At 35.9% G+C, this 20,476-nt stretch overlaps 1 protein-coding gene across 1 annotated transcript in view; it reads right to left on the bottom strand.

The window, feature by feature from the left end:
• Positions 1 to 20,476, bottom strand: part of RANBP9 (RAN binding protein 9) — a 93,858-nt gene that overhangs the window by 31,518 nt on the left and 41,864 nt on the right. Inside the window, exons 3-5 of the mRNA XM_072729104.1 lie at positions 7,597 to 7,649; positions 6,495 to 6,662; positions 1,883 to 1,905 (exon numbers count right to left, since the gene is read on the bottom strand). Of these exons, the coding sequence (XP_072585205.1) occupies positions 1,883 to 1,905; positions 6,495 to 6,662; positions 7,597 to 7,649 (244 nt within the window). The remainder of the gene's footprint in view (positions 1 to 1,882; positions 1,906 to 6,494; positions 6,663 to 7,596; positions 7,650 to 20,476) is intronic.

The following is a 20,476-nucleotide window of genomic DNA, read 5'->3' as shown; positions in this document are numbered from 1 at the left end:
AATACCAGGGTCTTAGCTGTTGCCAGAAAACTTTTGGTTAGTATCCTCTGGTAATATTGAAAACTGCACAATGCAATCAGGAGCTTGGAAGAAAATGCCAGAGATATAATGGAGAGCTCTTAATAAATGTTCTTAATGGCAAAGACAGCATCACATAGAAAACCAGGGATATCAACTCTAAAAAAGTGGTTTCAAAGATTGGACTCTAAGCATGAAGTGTGGGAAATATCTTCATCAATCTATAGTCCTTATTTATTATTTTCAGGTGTGCAACGAGTGATACTGATTTAAAAAAAATCTATATTTCGGGCAGCCCTGGTGGCTTAGCGGTTTAGCGCCACCTTCTTCAGCCCAGGGCGTGATCCTAGAGACCTGGGATGGAGTCCCACGTCAGGCTCCCTGCATGGAGCCTGCCTCCCCCTCTGCCTGTCTCTCTCTCTCTGTGTGTCTCTAATAAATAAATAAATAAATAAATAAATAAATAAATAAATAAATAAATAATCTTTTTAAAAAAATCTGTATTTTGGGACACCTGGGTGGCTCAGTGGTTAAGCATCTGCCTTTGGCTCAGGTCCTGGGGTCCTGGGATTGGGTCCCACATTGGGCTCCCTGCAAGGAGCCTGCTTCTTCCTCTGCCTATGTCTCTGCCTTTCTATGTCTCTCGTAAATAAATAAAATCTTAAACAAAACACCATATTTCAATACCCTAGCAGATCATTCAGTGAATACAAAATGAAAATTCTATGTGCTAAGAAAACATATCATAGTTAGGTTTTCCTCCCTTCATCTTATACATGGTGCATATTACAATGGCTAGTCTTCACCTTGGTAAACAAGGTATCTAGAATCAAGCCAGTTCTCCAATCTGTAATGACACGAGTCACAATCACCTGCTGCCTGAATTTCTGCAATAGCATCCTCACAGGTCAGCCTGCTTCTGCTCTCACTCCCTGCCCCAGTCTACCTTTCAACCGGCAGTCAGCAATCTTGAAAACTGAGTTACACCGTGAGAACAGAAAACTCTGCAGCGTGGCTGCATTCCACTCACAGTGAATACCCAAGTATTCATTATGGCTCGCAAGATGTCCACGCTCCCACCTTCCCCCCCCATGACCTCGGACTCACCTAGCACTGTCTTGGGTCTCCCGGCCCCTTCCTTAGTCAGGCTCCTTCCAACTGCTCCCTCTGCCTGGGACATGCTTGCTCTGCCTGCCGTTCAGGTGACTCCCTTCACTTTGTCACAAGTCTCTGCTCAAGTCCTCAGCCCTTGCAAACCTTTGCAAAGGTGAGCAAACTGTACAACCCATGTTCTGTCTCTGGTACCTCCATGTTCTTTTTCTCTTTAAGAAGTACCTAAAACCTTTTAAAATGTTTTAATTTACTTATTTTTAATGTGTCATTTACTCCTATTCTCCAGCTTGAATACATCAAGAGGGCAGAGACCTTCACCTGTTAGATGAATGATGCACCCCATGCACAGAATCTGCCACAGAGCAGTCATTTAGGTATACTAGGCATAAATAAATGACCACAACTGTTGCACAGCCACTTGCTGAAAAGTTCAGTGATACCAAAGAAACATATTTCAAGTGAATGCAGTGACAGTGACATTACAAGGTGTATTTTAAGTAATTGTTTTTCTGTTGTTGTTTTTTCTCACTATAACAGTAGTTCCCTTGGGCCAGGGCACCAAATGCCATTTGGAGCCTAATTTCTGAAGGTGACTACAATGGTGGCTAGAGAAAAGCTCTCTATTCTATGCATCGCATATAAGCTTGATAAATATCAGTAAGACGGAATTCCAAACAGGCTTAATAATAGTTTCTTCGTATTTCTTTTAATTAAAAATACAAAACAGCTTTTAAAAGAAATTATGTCTTACCGGTAGGTCGGTGAAAGCAATACCTAAAAAACAAACAAAACAAACAAAACAAAAAAAAGTGGCATTAGAAATGGGTTTTCAAAGGCAGATGATAATGACAAGCTGAGTTTATAACTGAAAACAAAGGAAGGAAAAAATTTAAAACCTAAATATAAAATAATGAGACTAGCATTTTTCTCAGCAAGAGCAACAGAGGTCTGAACGAATGCTATCTCCTTTCAAAATCAACATCCTCATTAGTCACACACCAATTTTATTTCTGGAGTACTGCAAAAACCTCCAGGACTTTAAAAATGGTTTCAGATGTATCTTCTAAGCTATGTCAGGAGCCATATAAGAAAACTGGTTGCAAAATAGTATCTAATTTTTGACCAACACCCAAGCTGCTTTATACCCAGTCTTTTCACTTAATCTTTCTCACATAGATTTAGCTTTGTAATTTTGAGGGGAAGGGAAAGAAGAGATTTTTGTTGTTGTTACAAAGAAAAAAAAGTGGATGATGCGAAATACAGTACTGTTGTTTCTTTAAAAAAATTTTTTTTCTCATGGAAGTACATTCTTAAATAACTTTGGACTATTCTGTGAAAAAACTCAATTCCTCATTCAAAGGATCAAGATTTATAGGGTGAGAATTTCTCACGAATGTCCTCTGACAGTAATTTCAACACAGTCATGTTCCAGATAGACCTGAATTAACATGAAGTCATAGGAGTAAGTCTCTGGCATCCCAAAGTGATGATTTAATAATCTCTCTTCAAATATTTAAGTATATTACTTGGGTGAAAATAAAATAATAAATAAACCAATTATTTCTGTAGGACCTCATTCACAGGTTTAAGAGGACTGAGCTCTAGAAAAACAGGAGACTGAGTTGGTTTGTTAGTTAATTTCAGTTCTTCCCACCTAAACACACGTTAAAACAAAACAAAACCAACACACCAGCACCAGTACCTCTCCAGTGTTGATCATCATCTAAAAATTAGGGGTGTTTCTGTTAAATCATCTTTAAGGTCTCTTCTCACTGGAGATTTCATGGCTTTGTAATTGTACTGACCCATCAGAAAACACAACTATCTGACTCTATTTATTAAAGTAACAATTAATTAAAAGACAAACTATGCATCTCTACCATATGGCTTTTAATAAATGTGTAAAAATAGTGGTTTGTAGTTAAGTTCTGTTTTTAGGACTTTTAAAAACTAGTAAGTTCATGTTGGCTTGTCAGGAGGAAAGCAAAGTTGGAGGTCTCCCCACATCCCCCATAAAACATTGGTAACTTTTAGCTTTATTAATAAATAGAAAGCAAAGTGACTTCCGGCCAAATATGAAAATTTATTCTAAAATTTTCAGAAAACTAAAAGGATACAGAAAACAAGAGAGATTACGTTAATAAAATAATACCAACCGTATCTTAACATTTTTCATAAATTAGCAGTCTAAGAAATTATTGTCCTCAAAGATATCTATCATAGCAAAGAGGGTCTACTTCTGTAGGTTTAGCAAAAATTCCTTTTTGTTAATAGGTAATAAAATCCTCAGTCCTTACCAAAAACTCTAATGAAAAACCCAAGTCAGTTTCATAGATTAGCTAACATTTTTTGAACACTGCCAAATATAGCTACCACAAACTGTACACATTCAGACCACAAAAAGATACCACTTTAGTTAGTGTAATTATTTAAGTTTTACACAGAAGGCAATTAATTTATATTTCTAGTTTTCTGATTTGTCAAGAGGCTTTTTAAAAAGTAACCTTCAATTGATGATATTCAATAAAACAAAGTAAAAAAATTTCCAATTAAATTAACCTAGATACTGTTTCTTCTTTAACTATTTTCTCAAAAACCTTTCCAGAGCACCTGGGGAGCTCAGTCGGCTAAGTATCTGCTTTCAGCTCCGGTAGTGATCCCAGAGTCCCAGGTCTGAGCCCCACATTGGGCTCCCAGCTCAGCTGGTAGTCTGCTTCTCCATTAGACCCTCCTCCCTCCCTTCTGGGCTTTCTTTCCCTTTCTCTCTCAAATAAACAAACTCTTTACAAACAAAACAAAACAAAAAACCCTTTCCATTCCTCTATGATCAGTAAATATATATTTTGGAAACCTTTATGAAACAGAAACTAAAGATGTATCAGCTTTTGGGTAGAAATGATCCACCTCAGGAAATATAAAAAACAGGATGTAAATAATGTTTTATCTTCTAGATGCTAGAATTTGGACCAGAGGTTCAGCATACCTCTGTAAAGACCCAGAGAGTAAATCTTTTCTCCTCTCCAAACCATATGGTCTCTTTCATAACTACTAAGTTCTGCCACTGGAATAGGAAAGTGGCTGCATGGCACAAATGAATGGGTGTGGCTTTGTTCCAATGAAACTTGACTTAAAACACAGATAGGAGATGGCACATGGCCTTGGCCTGTTGAACTCTGTTCTAGAAGAGTAGCTCTTTACCACTGCATCCCCAGCATCTAGCCCAGACTCTGGCACACAACGATAATAAACATTTAATGAGTACTCACTGTGTGCCAGGCAATCACCTAAGAACTTTGCATGCATCACTTCAGTTTACTTTAACAACCAAAAAAAGGTAGGTATTATAGTGACCTTATTTTACAAATTGAGGCACAGAAATATTAACTTGCAAAAGGTCACACAGCCTAAGCAAGGAGACAAACCCAAGCAACTAAAGAACCCATATTAATGACTCTCTTTGGGCTTAATAAACATTTATTAAATTTATAAATGAATACTGACAAATGTTTCAAATTTATTTGAACTTAGAATGTGATTTTATCATTAAGTACCTTTTTCTTAAAAAGTATCTCACTTTCAAAAAAAAAAAGTATCTCACTTTCAAAAATAGTTTTCTTATTGAAGAGAAAATTTCAATATAAATGTTTGTGAAAATATAGTAAGAAACAAAATCATATCATCATGACCTTTCCATCTTCCAAAATAAAATTTCTTCTCTGGAATAAAGTTTTAAAAACTGTAAAAAGAATAATTTTGGTTTTAAAATTATGCCTTCTTTTGCATTTCTGAATCAAAAGTCATACCTAAAAGCAGATTTCTGCAGTTTAATTTAAATACAAATATCTTAAGCAGCTAAGGCAATTAAAACCATCCCAGTTAACAGCTTTGATACATCAGAGCCAGAAGAGTAACAATAAATAAAGAGGCTGCATCCTCTGGAAACTAGGGGGCCACAGCAATCAAATCACAAGTATACATATCTTGCCTGGTGTCCTGAATAAACATTCTTTTACCAGTAACAACCAGTCTACCCATGGACTTGGGACAACCTTTAAGTCAGATAACACAGGACTTCAGAATCAATATTAGTAATGAGAAGGGAAAGATTTAACCCAAATATAAAAGTGAAAATATTAGTTTTATATCAGGAATACGGTGAGACAGTAAAAAGGAATGGTTATTACCAATGTAGCCAGAAATTTAGAATTTTCTATTATGAAATGAAAGACACAACAGTTTTTGTATTATATTAAAGAATATCTACTATATACCTAAGGATACTGTTTATGGTCTAATTTTTAAATACTATTTTTCAGCACATGGAAATTTCTGCCTTCTGAGTAATTTTTGCTTCCTTTAGTTTTACCTCATCAGAAATAATTTGCTTTGAATCAAGGACTTTTCAAAAAACGTGAAACCATTTTATTTTTAAAATATCAGTCTTACTATCCTTTATACTTTCTGTATAAAAACAACAACAAAAAATTAAGAAAATATAACCACCACAGATAGTTCTCAATTTGAAGTGCTATGGGTGCATACACAACTAAAAAGCCTAATTTTATATTAGTCTTACAATGGATAGGCTTCTTCATGTTTTCATTAATATTTATTTATTTATTTATTTATTTAACTCCCATCTGTCTTTTACCCTTAGAAATTTTGCTATTAGTTTTTTGTTTTAACTCTGCTCCTTGGGGTGCGTGGGTGGGTCAGTTGGTTGAGCATCTGACTTTGGCTCAAGTCATGATTCCAGGTTCCTGGGATCAACTCCCAGATCAAGCTTTCTGCTCAGTGGGGAGCCCGCTGCTCCCTCTCCCTCTGCCCCTTCCCTGTTTGTGTTCTCATTCTCGCTCTCCCAAATAAATAAAATACTAAAAAAACAAACTCTCCTTTCTGCAGAACTTGTAGTCATCATCGTTAGCATGCCTGCCCTTTTAGTAGGTCAAATGCCTTTCATTTGGTTCCAGTATCAAGCCTTTCCTTCATTATTACCCCAAACAGAATACACTAAAAACTGACAGCCTTTTTCTCTTGGCACCTGTTACCTAGAGAATTCAGTCATACTATCAAGTGTTTAGTGTTTTACTCAAAGCAGAAAACATTTAGCATTTCTATTCCTAGAATAGATATGTGAACATGGGGATTATTTTCATAGTTATTCCCATACATGTGATACAACATAGCCTTCCCAGAATATAAATTTTCACTATTTCCTCAACTTCCACCTAGAAAGAACAAAGAAATCATATCCAGAGGCATGTATTTATAATAGAGGACTATATAGTAAATGTGACTACCATGCTGTAAGTACAATAATCACAATACTGGATTATTTTACATGCAACACATTTTCTTAGTACCTAAACTATGTCCATTCTTGGTGTAGAAGCAGGTATTGTTGATAAGGTTAACACAACAGCCAATGACATCACCAGTCGTAAACGTTGGTCCATAAGGTTGTCCCGTTCCAGAAGAACAAAACGAATGTCCATCATCCCCATGATAACCATATGAATGTTTATCCCAGCCTAAAGAGAAAGTTCCAGTATATTTACAATGAAAAGTAAGGTTCCCCTGTACTAGTGCTACTCACTAAACATTATGACAAGATAAACAAGAATAGTACAATAGATGACAGCACAAAGATAAAATCCTCAAATATACATTCAAATTCCCAACAATCATACCACATGATTTCTACATTAAAATACTGTTTATAACACTAAGTAACACTAAGGAAAATAAATTTGCCACAGAGAAGACTAAAACATGTATTAAACAAGACTATGATCTAAAAAAAAAAAAAAAAGCAAGACACATTTTCCATGCATATTTCCTTTGCTAACAGACCAAAGGAATTTTGCTTTGATTGAAACACAGAGTTTAATATAAAATGGGAGATTTTATTAAAAAAATAAAATAAAATAAAATGGGAGATTTTTCTATTTTCAAAAAGTCTCCCCTAGAATTAATTTTTAACATTAGAAAACAGAATACCAGAAAATATAATACAAGAATCACTTTCTTCTGATTAACGGTTTTGGGAAAACAGTTCTGGTATCCCAACTGACACCTTCCTTAGTTTACTTTTACTATTAGCCTACATTCCCAGGCTACATTAAACAAAGGAACATAGGTTAAAAGCCAGAAATGTGCTGGGTAGCAAAGAGAACCAATCACATTAAAATATTTCAAGTAGTTGATATGACTATGTAATGGAAGCTAAAATAACGAAACAAAACAAGCAAAAACACAAAACAAACAAAATGCATGGTAGATAGAAGTTTTGCTAAATAGCATAAAATTTCAATCTTTTAAAACCACTTGGCTTCCACTTAGAACTCATAACATAGGTGATTAAAGATAGAACATCAATATATTTAACTATTTCAATTTATTACTTCAAATTTTTAGCCAGAAAGAGGTAGCCGTAAGACAGTGCTATAATTCAATTTTAAGTACCTGGTAGTCTATTCATGTTCACACCTTGAGCAGAAAGACCAATTCCCATGTAACTGTTAAAAAAAAGGGAAGGAAGAAAAGCAGGTTATTATAACCACATATGTAAAAATTACCAAATACTCTGAAATATATCAGAACCCAGCCCAAGTTGAAACACTTAGGACAGCTACAAAAAATTTATTACAATTCATTAAATAGCAGGAAGAGCAATATGAAGCAACAATAAAACCCAGATTCACTGTAAATTCCTACAGTACTCATTCATAAATACAAAGCACTAGTAATAATTATTATGCACTCTAGTAACAACTATAAAAATCTTTCAACTTATCTACACATAAATATTTAGGATTAAGACTTCCAATAAAAAGTATAGGGGGATTTGTGGAAAAAAAGATAAACAATCACTGGGAGACTTATAATACTTTTTTGTTTATTTGTGTTTTTTTGGAAACTTGTATTTCTAAAAAGACATAGTAAAAAAATCTAGACCACAAAAATAGGGACCTGGATACAGATTCGAAAAAATGTCAAATTCATATAAAGACATTTAAAATATTTAATAACATTACACTTGAAAATATGTACTGTATGGTATCCATATACTGGTTTTCTCGGAGTTTGGCAAAATGACAAAATCAAATATGGGACTCTTAATTTTTAATTTATCAAACTAAAAGAACAAAATTATCCCCCCCAAAAAAGAAATGTAAAAGGAAGAGGAAAAGGTAATTACTAAGGTATGTGATCCATTTTTAAAAGCTTATAAAATATTAATAAAAGCTGATAAAGATAGTTGAAAAGCAGGAAGAGTATAAAGCAGTACACTTGTAAGTACTGATGCAAAAAACCTCCCCAAATACCAACTAAATAAAAGATGAATCCAGTTTGCAAAAAAGCTAATTGACTATGATTGCATCAAGATTTTAAATGGCACTTGACAAATTTCAGCTACCATTCTAAATAAAAACTCAAGCAAAATAAGAGTAAAAGGAAACTAAAATATGATACACTTTCTTTCAAATCTAATACAGCAAGATATTCAACAGTAAACACTGAAACCATTTCCATTAAAATCAGGACAAGCAATTGTCTACAACTGTTAAACATCATTTTGAAGGTTTCAGACAATAATATAATGAAAACAAATAACCAGTATAATATTAAAAGATATACAATGATATTTATTTGTAGTTGCCATGATTATATATACAGAACACTACAGAATTTACTAACAGCTTTTAGAATTACAGTGGACTCTTAAACAATGCAGGGTGCTGGGTGCTGGCTTCCATGAGGTCCAATATCCATGTGTAACTGGATTCCCCCAAAACTTGCTACTAATAGTCTACTATTGAAGCTTATGGGTAACATGAACAGTAAAATGATACATTCTTTTTAGACATTTATTTATTTGAGAGAGAGAGCGAGAGAGCGCACCGAGCACGCACATAAGCAGTGGGGAGGGGCAGAGGGAGAAGGAGACTCCCCACTGAACAGGGAGCGGGACACCAGACTCGATCTCAGGACTCTAAGACCATGACCTAAGCCGAAGGCAGACTCAACTGACTGAGCCACCCAGGTGCCCCTGACACATATTTTGTATATTATGTGTATTATATACTGTATTCTTAAGATAATATGGAAGAAAAACATGTTTAGAAAATCATAAGGAAAATACATTTATAGCATTGTACTGTATTTACTGGGAAAAAACCTGCATATAAGTGTGCCTATGCAGATCAAACCTGTGTTCAGAGGTCAAGTGTAATTAAGTCTTCTGGAAAAGTGACTGGATATAAAAAAACATTTAAATTTATCTTCTAGTAGTACTAGAGGAAAAAAATAGTATAAACATACCAATCACAAAACTATAAAAATCACAGAACAGGAATCTCAAGCAAGGCACAAAAACAATATATAAAAATCTGTAGGGGCACCCGAGTGGCTCAGTTGGTTAAGCATCTGCCTTCCATCCAGGTCATGATCTCAGGGTCCTGGGATCGAGTCTGGCATGGGGCTCCCTGCTCAGTAGGGAGTCTGCTTCTCCCTCTCCCTCTGCTTCTCCTCCCACGTGTGCTCACTCTCTCTCACTCGCTTACTTTATCTCAAATAAATAAAATATTTTTTAAAAGCTGTAAATAGGTATGTTATATATCTGGATAACATGACAGCACAAAAAAATATTTCCAAAATTAATGTATACATATAGTAAGACTCAGGATTCCCAATGAATTTTCAAAACTAGAAAATGATTTTAAAGTTCCTATGTAAAAATGCAGAATTTTAATCAAGAAAAACATTTTTAAAAACAAAAGTAAATTCATGTTTGTCCTACTAAATATTAAAACTCCGAGTGAGCTGAACTCACAAAAGCAATATTACTAACAAGAGCAGATGTCAAGTGAGACAAGAGTGACAAAACATCAAGAAACAACATTTAGATATCTAGTCAAAAAGACTCATTAAGTGTGTTTTTTTAGTTAAGTCCCTCTGTTCCAAACAATACAATTTAAGTATTGGGAAAGGAAAAAAAAAAAGGCTTATTAAGAAGGTAGAAGACTCCAGTCTTTGAGGAGAAGAAATGCAAAGCTGTGAGCAGGGATACAGCAAGGGACTATATACAAAGCTCTGAGTCTATGAGCACTTGTGAATGGCTACCAGTTTCCCCTTCTGAGGACACAAGGATTAAAAATGCTCCCTGCTTAAAGCCAAAGACTGGCTTTAAGACAGGCTTCCACTCCTGAAGATAAGGAAATGCTAATACCACCTGCTGCCTTGGTTAAGAGAAAGAGAGGTCTCTTGATGAATACCAAACAACACAGTGGAATGATCAGTGGCTGCATCCACAAGGCTGCTAATCCACCCTGAAGAACCAAGCTGAAAATTCTAACGTATACCTGCTTTAGTTTAAGGGTCCAGGTGCTAGAAAGCACAAACTGTAATCAAGGGAAAATAAGTACAGAAAAAGATGAACAAAATGAAGAAAAACTTTAAATTTCCCAATCAAAATGAGACCACAAAAGCAAAATTCTAAAATATACCAAATACACAGAAGGCCAAGGAAATCTACAACTGCAACAAGAATTCATTCTCGATGACATGAGCGAGTGGGCAGGAAGACAAAGCATTTTCAAAAGTACATTCAGGATATGTAAAAGACAAAAGGAATCGTGAGCATGAAAGTTAAAGCCAGATATCAATATTTACTGAGATATTTAGCTATTTTTCCACAACTAAAAAAGAAACTGAATTGAAAATGCATACCACACTGAAAAAGATAAAAATAAACATGTCTCACATCGGCACATTGTAGAATGCCAATAACACATACTCCTGAGAGCTCCCAGAAGATGGGGCACCGGGGGGGGGGGGGGGGGGGGGGGGGGGCTCAGCGGTGCCTTCAGCCCAGGGTGTAATCCTGGAGACTCGGGATCAGGTCCCGCGCCAGGCTCCCTGCGTGGAGCCTGCTTCTCTCTCTGCCTGTGTGTGTCTCTGCCTCTCTCTCTCTCTCTCTCTGTGTGTCTCTCATGAATAAATAAATAAAATCTTAAAAAAAAAAAAAAAAAAAAAGCTCCCAGAAGAGAACAGGCAGATTATCTGCTCTCCTCAAAAAACCATTAGACTGATGATGATAAACAACAGCACAAAGTACTAAGGTAAAGAACTCCCAAGCTAGAACCGAATGCCTACAGTAGCATTGAAAATGAGGGCAAAATAAGGTTGTTCAAGATAGTAAAAAGCTAAGTTTACTACCCAGAGAACTGCATGAAAGAACTATTTGAGGATATGCTTTAGTAGCAAGACAATTGAAAAAAAAAAAAAAATACATGAGTCAAAGAAACAATCAGCACAAAAAATTATGAAATATGCAACTAATAACAATTAGAATCTTTAAAAATACTATTGTAGGGCACCTGGGTGGCTCAGGTGGCTCATGCCTTCGCCTCAGGCCATGATCCCAGGGTCCTGGGATGGAGCCCCATGTCAGGGTCCCTGCTTCTCCCACCCCCTCTGCCTGCTGCGCCCCGTTTGTGCACTCACCCTCTCAGCCAAATAAATAAATAACCTTTAAAAATAAAAATACAATTGCTTTTAAAATCTATAATCCAAAATAAAATAAAATAAAATAAAATAAAATCTATAATCCACATACTAGAATACAATTAATGGTACTTTACATATAAAGAGACAGGAAAACATGATGCATATTCAAGAGAAAAGAAATAAAAGAGAAAATGACTCTGAGATGATAAAGTGAAACTGAAATACAAAGAATTTTGAAGCAGCTGTTTTTAAAAATGCTCAAGGATGTACAGGGAAATTTCCTTGTACTGAATGAAATGATAGCAATTTAAACAAAGAGAAAAAAACAATAAAAGAACAAAAATTGGAGCTGAAAAACATCTGAAATCAGCATTTACCTTATGTACTTAATGGCACATTGGAAATGGCAAAACGAGTAAGTAAAAATCAAGAGAGAGCAATATGAAGAACATAGAGAAAAAAATATTGGGGGGGGGGGGAGTCCCTTGAGGCAGTATCCAAAGGTCTAACATACACGTAACCAGAGTCCCACAAGGGGGGGGGGCAGAGGAGGGAGAGGAGGAGGAGGAGGGGGGGGGGGGAGGAGGAGGGGGAGGAGGAGGAGGAGGAGGGGGAGGGGGAGGGGGAGGGGGAGGAGGAGGAGGAGGAGGAAGAAGAAGAAAGAAGAAAGAAGGAAGAAGAAAAGAAGAAAGAAGGAAGAAAGAAGGAAGAAAGAAGGAAGAAGAAAAGAAGAAAGAAGGAAGAAAGAAAAGAAGAAGAAAGAAGGAAGAAGAAGAAGAGGAGGAGGAGGAGGAGGAGGAGGAGGAGGAAAATGGGTCAAAAAAAATTTGGGTAAAATCTCCCAGATGTGGGAAAACAAAAACATTTATATATTCCAAAAGCATGGCAAACCTCATCAGGTTAAATGTAAAGAAAAGCACACACCTAGGCAGAAATCACAGTTAAACTGCTGAAAACTAAAAGCGAAATACTGAAGGCAGCTGGGGGCGGGGGGTGGGGGGGGGGGGACAGAACATTTTACTGTCATAGGAACTCGGAGCTGGATACTCACTTGTGCATTTCTCACAAGAATATATGAAACCCAGAAGACAGTGAAATGAAACATCTATTAGCACAGAAGCTGGGGGGGTGGGGCGGGGAGGGACTCTTGTTGTATTATCACATTTAAGTTCCTTAAATTGATTGCACTTTACAAAATCATGCAGTAAAAACTGCAGGGCTTATGGGGAAAAATTGACCGAGTTAAGAGCACAGCATTCCAAAATTCCGTTAGTAATACATTTAGAAAAAGAGAAAAACCCAATTAAAAAAACAACAAAATTCAATAAAAACGATTTTACGCATGCTGAGTTGTTTAAAATACATAAACACTACAATAAACATAGCACTTCACACTGAAAAAGACCTATTTCCCCACGTTTACTTGGGGAAATAGGTAACACAGGACTGTAGTCTGTGGGTTATTGTGAAGTAGTGGAAGGAAAGTTATTCCACGGGGGCAAATCTGCAATGGCAGATGTGGATGGGTGTGGCCTGTAACAGGTAGTGAACAACTATGGCTGACAGATGTCTGAGGTGTTGCATGACATGTAAAAACGAGCTCAAATTCAACAGCAGAGAGGGAGTGGCAAGATTTTTTAAAGTACACGAACAAAAAATTTATTATTGTGGTGCTGTGTATTTAGGAAAGAAAATGAACATAAAAACTTTTCAGATCCATAAACACTAGAGATATTTTCAAATTTTACATATTTTAGCATTTTTAAAATTTTGGTTATATCAAATACCTAACAACAGAAACTAAGAAGAATAGTTTTCTTTTTTTTCTTTTTTCTTTTAGAAGAATAGTTTTAATTCCTACTACAGATAGGTCTACTAAGTCTACTAGCTTGTTTTCCATCTGTTCTCTCCATTCATCCTTTCCCATGTCATTAAAATTTTTCTATATTTAACCTTTTTGTTAGCTTTTTGCTATACATTGGTTTTTTTTGTTTTTTTTTACATTTTGATATTTTTTTAAGATTTTATTTACTCATGAGAGACACAGGGAGAGGCAGAGACATAGGAAGAAGGAAGAAAAACAGGCTCCATGCAAAGAGCCCAATGTGGAACTCGATCCTGGGACTCCAGGATCACACCCTGAGCCAAAGGCAGATGCTTAGCCACTGAGCCACCCAGGCGTCCCTACATTTTGATATTGTATTAATGAACACCATGTAAGTGTTAAAAATTGAATCTTTAACATAGTCTTGATTGGATTAGTATATTCATCACATGATGACAATAGAACACAAAAATTTTTAAAGCCTCTTTACTTCTTCCCACATTTGTGTACTGTTGTCATGTTTTACTTCTTTGTATGTAACACATCCCACAAGAATATCACCATTATTGCTTTATATAATTAATGCTATTTTGCTCAATTAGATATACAACAGACTTCTCATCAGAAACCACGGAAGCCAGAAGGCAGTGGGATGTGTACTGCAGTGCTGAAAGAAAGGCCTGTAAAGCAAGAATTGTATATGGAGCAAAACTATACTTCAAAAATGGAAAAACCACAATACTCCCAAATAAACAAAAACTGAAAATTTGTCACTAACAAAACTGCATAATAATAATAAAGCAGAAAAGAAAGGAAACTAGATAGTAACTCAAATCTATAAAAAGGACATCAATAAAGTTAACTACATAAACATAAAAGACAGTATGAATGATTTCTCTTTTCCCACCTAAAAAACATAAAGCAGTAATTATAACATTTTGGGTTTGAATTATATACAGATATAATTTTATGACAATAATAGCAAAAAAGGAGAAGGGAGAAAATAGATACACTATGGAGCAAAATTTAACTACTATTGAAATTAGGTTAGTATTTATATCTTCATATTAAGATATTCTCTAAGTAATCCTCTAGAGCAACCATAAGAAAATAACTCAAGGAGCACCTGGGTGGCTCAGTCGGTTAAGAGTCCAACTCTTCAGCTCAGGTCATGATCTCAGGATCCTGGGATACAGAGCCCCTGCATATGGCTCTACACTCAGCAGGGAGTCTCCTCAGGATTCTCTCTTTCCCTCTGCCCTCTCCCTGTTTGCTCACTCTCGCTCAAATAAATAAATCTTAATGAAAAAAAAAAAAAAGAACTACAGAAAAGTCACAATGAAATTAAAAGGTACACTGCAAACATTTAATTCACACAAAAGAAAGCAACAAGGGAAGAGCAGAGAAACAAAAAGGTAGAACACAGGCAAGTATCAAATGGCAGACTTAAGTCTTGTTATCAGTCATGATGAACAATTAGAAGATCAACAAGGAAACACATACATGAACACAACTGTAAACCAACCAGAACTAAGAGACATCTGTAGAACTCTGCCAATCATGGAGGAGACATGCTTTTCAAGAGCACACAGAAGAATTTCCAGAATCTACTAGGCCGTAAAACAAGCCTCAACAAATTTAAAATTGAAATCATAAACAATAATATTCTCCAATCACAAGAGAATTAAATGAGAAATTCCAAACAAGAAAAATTCCAATGTATATAAATATGTGGAAACTAAACAACACACTTAAAAAAAAAAGAAGAAAGAAAGAAAGAAAGAAAGAAAGAAAGAAAGAAAGAAAGAAAGAAAGAAGAAGAAAGAAAGAAAGAAAGAAAGAAAGAAAGAAAGAAAGAAACAAACCACAAGGGAAATTAGAAAATACTTAGAAATGAATGAGAATGAAAACAAAACACACCAAAACGTATGGGATGAATCTAAATAATACTTAGAAGGAAATTTATAGCTGTGATTTACAAAAGAAATATCTCAGGGCACCTGGCTGGCTCAGTTAGCAGAGTGTGTGACTCTTGATCTTGGGGTTGTTGAAGTCAAGCCTCATGTTGGGTGTAGGGATTACTTAAAAATACAATCTTTTTTTTTTAAGAAATATCTAATAATCTGACTTTCTATTTTGAGAAACTAGAAAAATTAAAAAAAAAAAAAAAACCCTAATAAACCCAAAGCAGGCAATGGGAAGCAAATAATAAATACTGGAGCAGAAATAAATGAAATTAGGGGCCAGAAAATTAACAGAATCAATTAATCCAGAGTTGGTTCTACTAAGAGAAAAGACTCGAGTTAATCAAATCAGGAACAGAAGAATGGTAATTACTACCAAAGTTAAAAAAAAAAAAAAAAACTTTTTAAAAATTTTTTAAAGGATTTATTCATGAGACACACACACACACACACACACACACACACACACACACACACACACACACGTAGAGGGAGAAGCAGGCTCCATGCAGGGAGCCTGACAGGGGACTCGATCCCAAGTCTCCAGGATCACACCCTGGGCTGAAGGTGGAGCTAAACCGCTAAGCTACCCAGGCTGCCCTAAAAAAAGACTTTAATAAAAAATAAAAAGAACTATAAGAAAATACTAAAAGAAAAAACTACATAGCAACATATTACATAACCTACTTAAAATGGACAAATTCCTAAAAGTCATAAACCACCAAAACTGAATAGTAATCTTAAAACTTCCCAGAAATAAAAACTATGCTCTGATGGTTTCACTGGTGAGTTCTATCAAACAAAGAAAAATTATTACCAATCCTCAGACTCCTCCCCACAAATGAGGAATACTTTCTAACTAACCCTACAGGGCCAGTGCCCTGTTGTCCAAATCAGATAGAGACAACACAAGAAAACATTAAAAACTATCCTTTATGAATATGTATGCTCAAATATTCAACTAGCAAACAAAATCTGGCAACACACAAAAAGGATTGTACATCATGACCAAGGGGAATTTATCACAGAAATACAGGTTTACAAACATAATCAATGTAATACACCATACTGAGAAAATAAGGAATAAAAGCAACATGATCACTGACACAGGAAAAAATTAAGACAAAATCTATAATCCCTTCTTTATAACAACACTCAACAAATAGCAATAAATGGGAACCTCCTAACCTGGTAAAAAGCAACTATTAAAAAAAAACCCATAAATGGAGATCCCTGGGTGGCTCAGTGGTTTAGGCCCTGCCTTCGGCCCAGGGCATGATGCTGGAGTTCCAGGATCGAGTCCCACATCAGGCTCCCTGTATGGAGCCTGCTTCTCCCTCTGCCTGTGTCTCTGCCTCTCTCTCTCTGTCTCTCATGAATAAATAAATAAAATCTTTTAAAAAATAAATAAAATAAATAAATAACCCCATAACTAACATATTTAGTGGTAGAAAACTAAATATTTTCCCCTTAAACTAGAAAAGGATATCCTCTTTCACCATTTCTATTCAGCACTGGACTGGAGTTTCTAGCTTGGGCAATAAGGCAAGAAAAAGAAAAGGCATTCGTATTATAAAGATAAGAGTAAACATTTTCTATTCACAGACAACACAATTTTGTACATAAAAAAATCCTAAGGAATCTTTATCAAAAAACTAATATACAAGTTTAGCAAGATTGTAATATATAAAGTTCAATATGCAAAAATCAGTTCTGGGACACCTGGGTGGCTCAATTGGTTGGGCATCTGAATCTTGATTTTGGCTCAGGTCATGGTCTCAGGGTCGTGGGACTCTCTGTCCCTCCCCCAGCTCATGCTCTCTCTCAAAATAAATAAAATCTTTTTAAAAAATAAGTTTTATTTCTACTCTCAATTAACATTTTGAAAATGAATTGAAGAAAATCCCATTTACAATAGAATCAAAAAGAATAAAGTATCTAGAAATCAATTTAATAAAAAAGTGTAAGATGTAAATGCTAAAAACTATAAAACGTTGCTGAAAGAAATCAAAGAACACCTAAATAAATGGAAAGATAACCATGTTCATGGACAGGAAGAATACTGTTAATACTGTGAAAATGGCAGAGCTGTCCTAATTAATCTAGAGATACAAGGCAATCCCAATCAAAATTCTAACTTGCTTTCCTGCAGAAATTAACAAATCGATCCTAAAATTCACATGGAAATGCAAAGGGGCCCAGGAGAGCCAAAACAATCTTGAAAACAAAAAAAAAACAAAACAAAACTGTGGACTCTCACTTCACAATGTTAAAAGTCACCAGAGTTATAATAATTAAGAGGATATTATTACTGGCTTTAGAATAGATACATATATATATTAATGCAAGAAATTAAGAATTTAAAAACTAACCCTTATGTTTACGGGCAATTGATTTGGACAAGGGAAACAAGACAACATAATGGAAGAAAGAATGTTCTCTTCAACAACTAATGCTAGGACTAGGTGAATCTATGCAAAAGAATGAAAGCAAAGCAATACCTCAACATCATATATCTAAATTTACTGAAAATGGGTTAAGGAAACTAAGAGGGAGAGCTAAAGTATAAACTCTTATACAAAAACACCAGAATAAATCTTCATAACCTTAGATTAGGCTATAGTTTCTTAGTACACCAAAGTCACAAGGAACAACAACAAAAAGATAAACTAGACTTCATAAAAATATAAAACTTGTGATTAGAAGAATATTGTCAAGGAATTTGAAACAGGAGAAAATATATGCAAATCATATAGCTGGATTTCTATCTAGAATATATAAACAACTCTTATAACTTAGCAATAAAAAGAAAATCCAACTAAAGGACCTGAATAGACTTTTCTCCAAAGAAAATACACAAATAGCCAATAAGTACATGAAAAGATGCTCAATATCATCAGTCATTAGGGAAATGCAAATCAAAACTACTGAGAACTCACTGCACACACCCTAGGAGGACTAGAATCAAGAATACATGCGTTGGCAAGAATAAGCATTTAGAATTTTCACAGTTGGTGACAATGAAAAACAGTGCAGTCACTTTGGAAAACTGTCTGGCAGTTCCTTGAAATGGTAATCATAGTTTCTTTATGACCCAGCAATTTAACTCCTGACATCTATCCAGGAGAAATTAAAACATATCCACACAAAAATGTTACACAAATGTTCATAACAGCTTCATTTGTAATAGCCCAAAATGTGTTTCTACCTACTGATGAATGGACAAACAAAATGTTATATATCTTTACAATGGAATATTATTTAGAAAGAAAAAGGAATGGGATACTAATATATGCTACAGCAGGAATGACACTGAAAACATTAAGATAGATAAGCTGGAGGGTGCCTAGGTGGCTCAGTTGAGCATCCAACTCTTGGTTTTGCCTCAGGTCATCATCTCTGATCTCAGGGTTGTGGGGCTGTGCTCAGCAGGGAGTGTGCTTCTCACCCTTTCCCTCTGCTCCACCTCCCCTCTTTCTAAAATAAATGGATGGATCTTTGGGATGATAAAAGATAAATAAGCTGGAAACAAGGTCACATGTTGTATGATTCTACTTAAATAAAATGCCCAGGATTTGTAGGCAAATCCATACAAAACAGGTAAATGGTTGCCTAGGTTTGGGAGGAGTGACTGCTTATGGGTATAAGATTTCTTTTCCAGGAATATCAATTATCAATTGATATTTCCAGGAATATCAATTATATCAATTCTCAGATAAATGGTAAGGATTGCACAAGTCTGTGAACATACTAAAAACTACCTAACTGTATGTTTTTAAGGGTAAATTTCTTTCTTTTTTTTTTTTAAATTTTATTTATTTATGATAGTCACAGAGAGAGAGAGAGAGAGAGGCAGAGACATAGGCAGAGGGAGAAGCAGGCTCCATGCACCAGGAGCCCGATGTGGGATTCAATCCCGGGTCTCCAGGATCGCGCCCTAGGCCAAAGGCAGGCGCCAAACCGCTGTGCCACCCAGGGATCCCCAAGGGTAAATTTCTATTATTCTGAATTACATCTCAATAAAACTCTTACTAAGATATTAACAAGAGGTCTTTTGTTTTCTGCTACAAAATGTAAAGAACTTGTAATTTGTCACTCCCTTCCCCACAATAAGAAAAAAAAGTTGAGCAAATTAAAAAAATCTACAACTCTGTGAGTACAGAGGATCAGAACTTACCATGAACAGGAGCCTCTGAAGAGAGTTAACTGGTAAGAATACTTTATAAAAATAACAATGAATTCCTGAAGGCAGAGCATAAACTAGCTAGAAGCTTTAAAACTCTTGAAGGTCCAGTTTTAAGAGAAGCGTCCACATATTCAAGAGTTTACCTTTAGTAGCTCTGCCAGATTATCATCCAGGAGGAAGAAGATCTCTTCCAGTTTTGGGCATGGGAGGAGGAAAAGTAACCATGCTGAGATATGCCCAGAGCAACATGTCATCCCTTTTGGGGGGGCGGGGTGCAGGGAGAGGGAAGAGCTGAAGGGGAGACAGAATTCCAAGCAGGCTCCATGCCCAGCCCAAAGCAGGGCTCAATCTCATGACCCTGAGATAATGACCTGAGCTGGAATCAAGAGCTGGATGCTTAACTGACTGAGCCACCCAGGTGCCCCACAATATCTTTTTTTTTTTTTAAGATTTTATTTATGTATTCATGAGAGACGCAGAGAGAGAGGCAGAAACTTGGGCAGAGGGAGAAGGCGGCTCCATGCAGGGAGCCCGATGTGGGGCTTGATCCTGAGACCCTGGGATCACTCCCCGGGCTGAAGGCAGAGGCTCAACTGCTGAGCCACCCAGGTGTCCCTTAATGTGTCTTCTTTAACATAGACCTGCCTTCAAGGTAAACTACTTTGTCAGAATCTTATTTGAATTTAAAAAAAAAGAAGAAAAAGGGCAGTTAGACAACTCTAGTTCCAGGTAGCCTTCATGACAAAGGGGGAGGAGGGGTAGAGACTAAAATTTTTCTGAAGTTCACAGGAAAGTCCACTATTAACAACTGAGATTTAATCATAAAATTATAAAACAATTCCTTTCCCTGGTACCTTA

Source organism: Vulpes vulpes, chromosome 12 (assembly GCF_048418805.1).
Source record: "Vulpes vulpes isolate BD-2025 chromosome 12, VulVul3, whole genome shotgun sequence".
NCBI lineage: Eukaryota > Metazoa > Chordata > Mammalia > Carnivora > Canidae > Vulpes > Vulpes vulpes.
The sequence above is the reverse complement of the archived record's forward strand: the minus strand, read 5'-3'. Positions and strand labels throughout refer to the sequence as shown.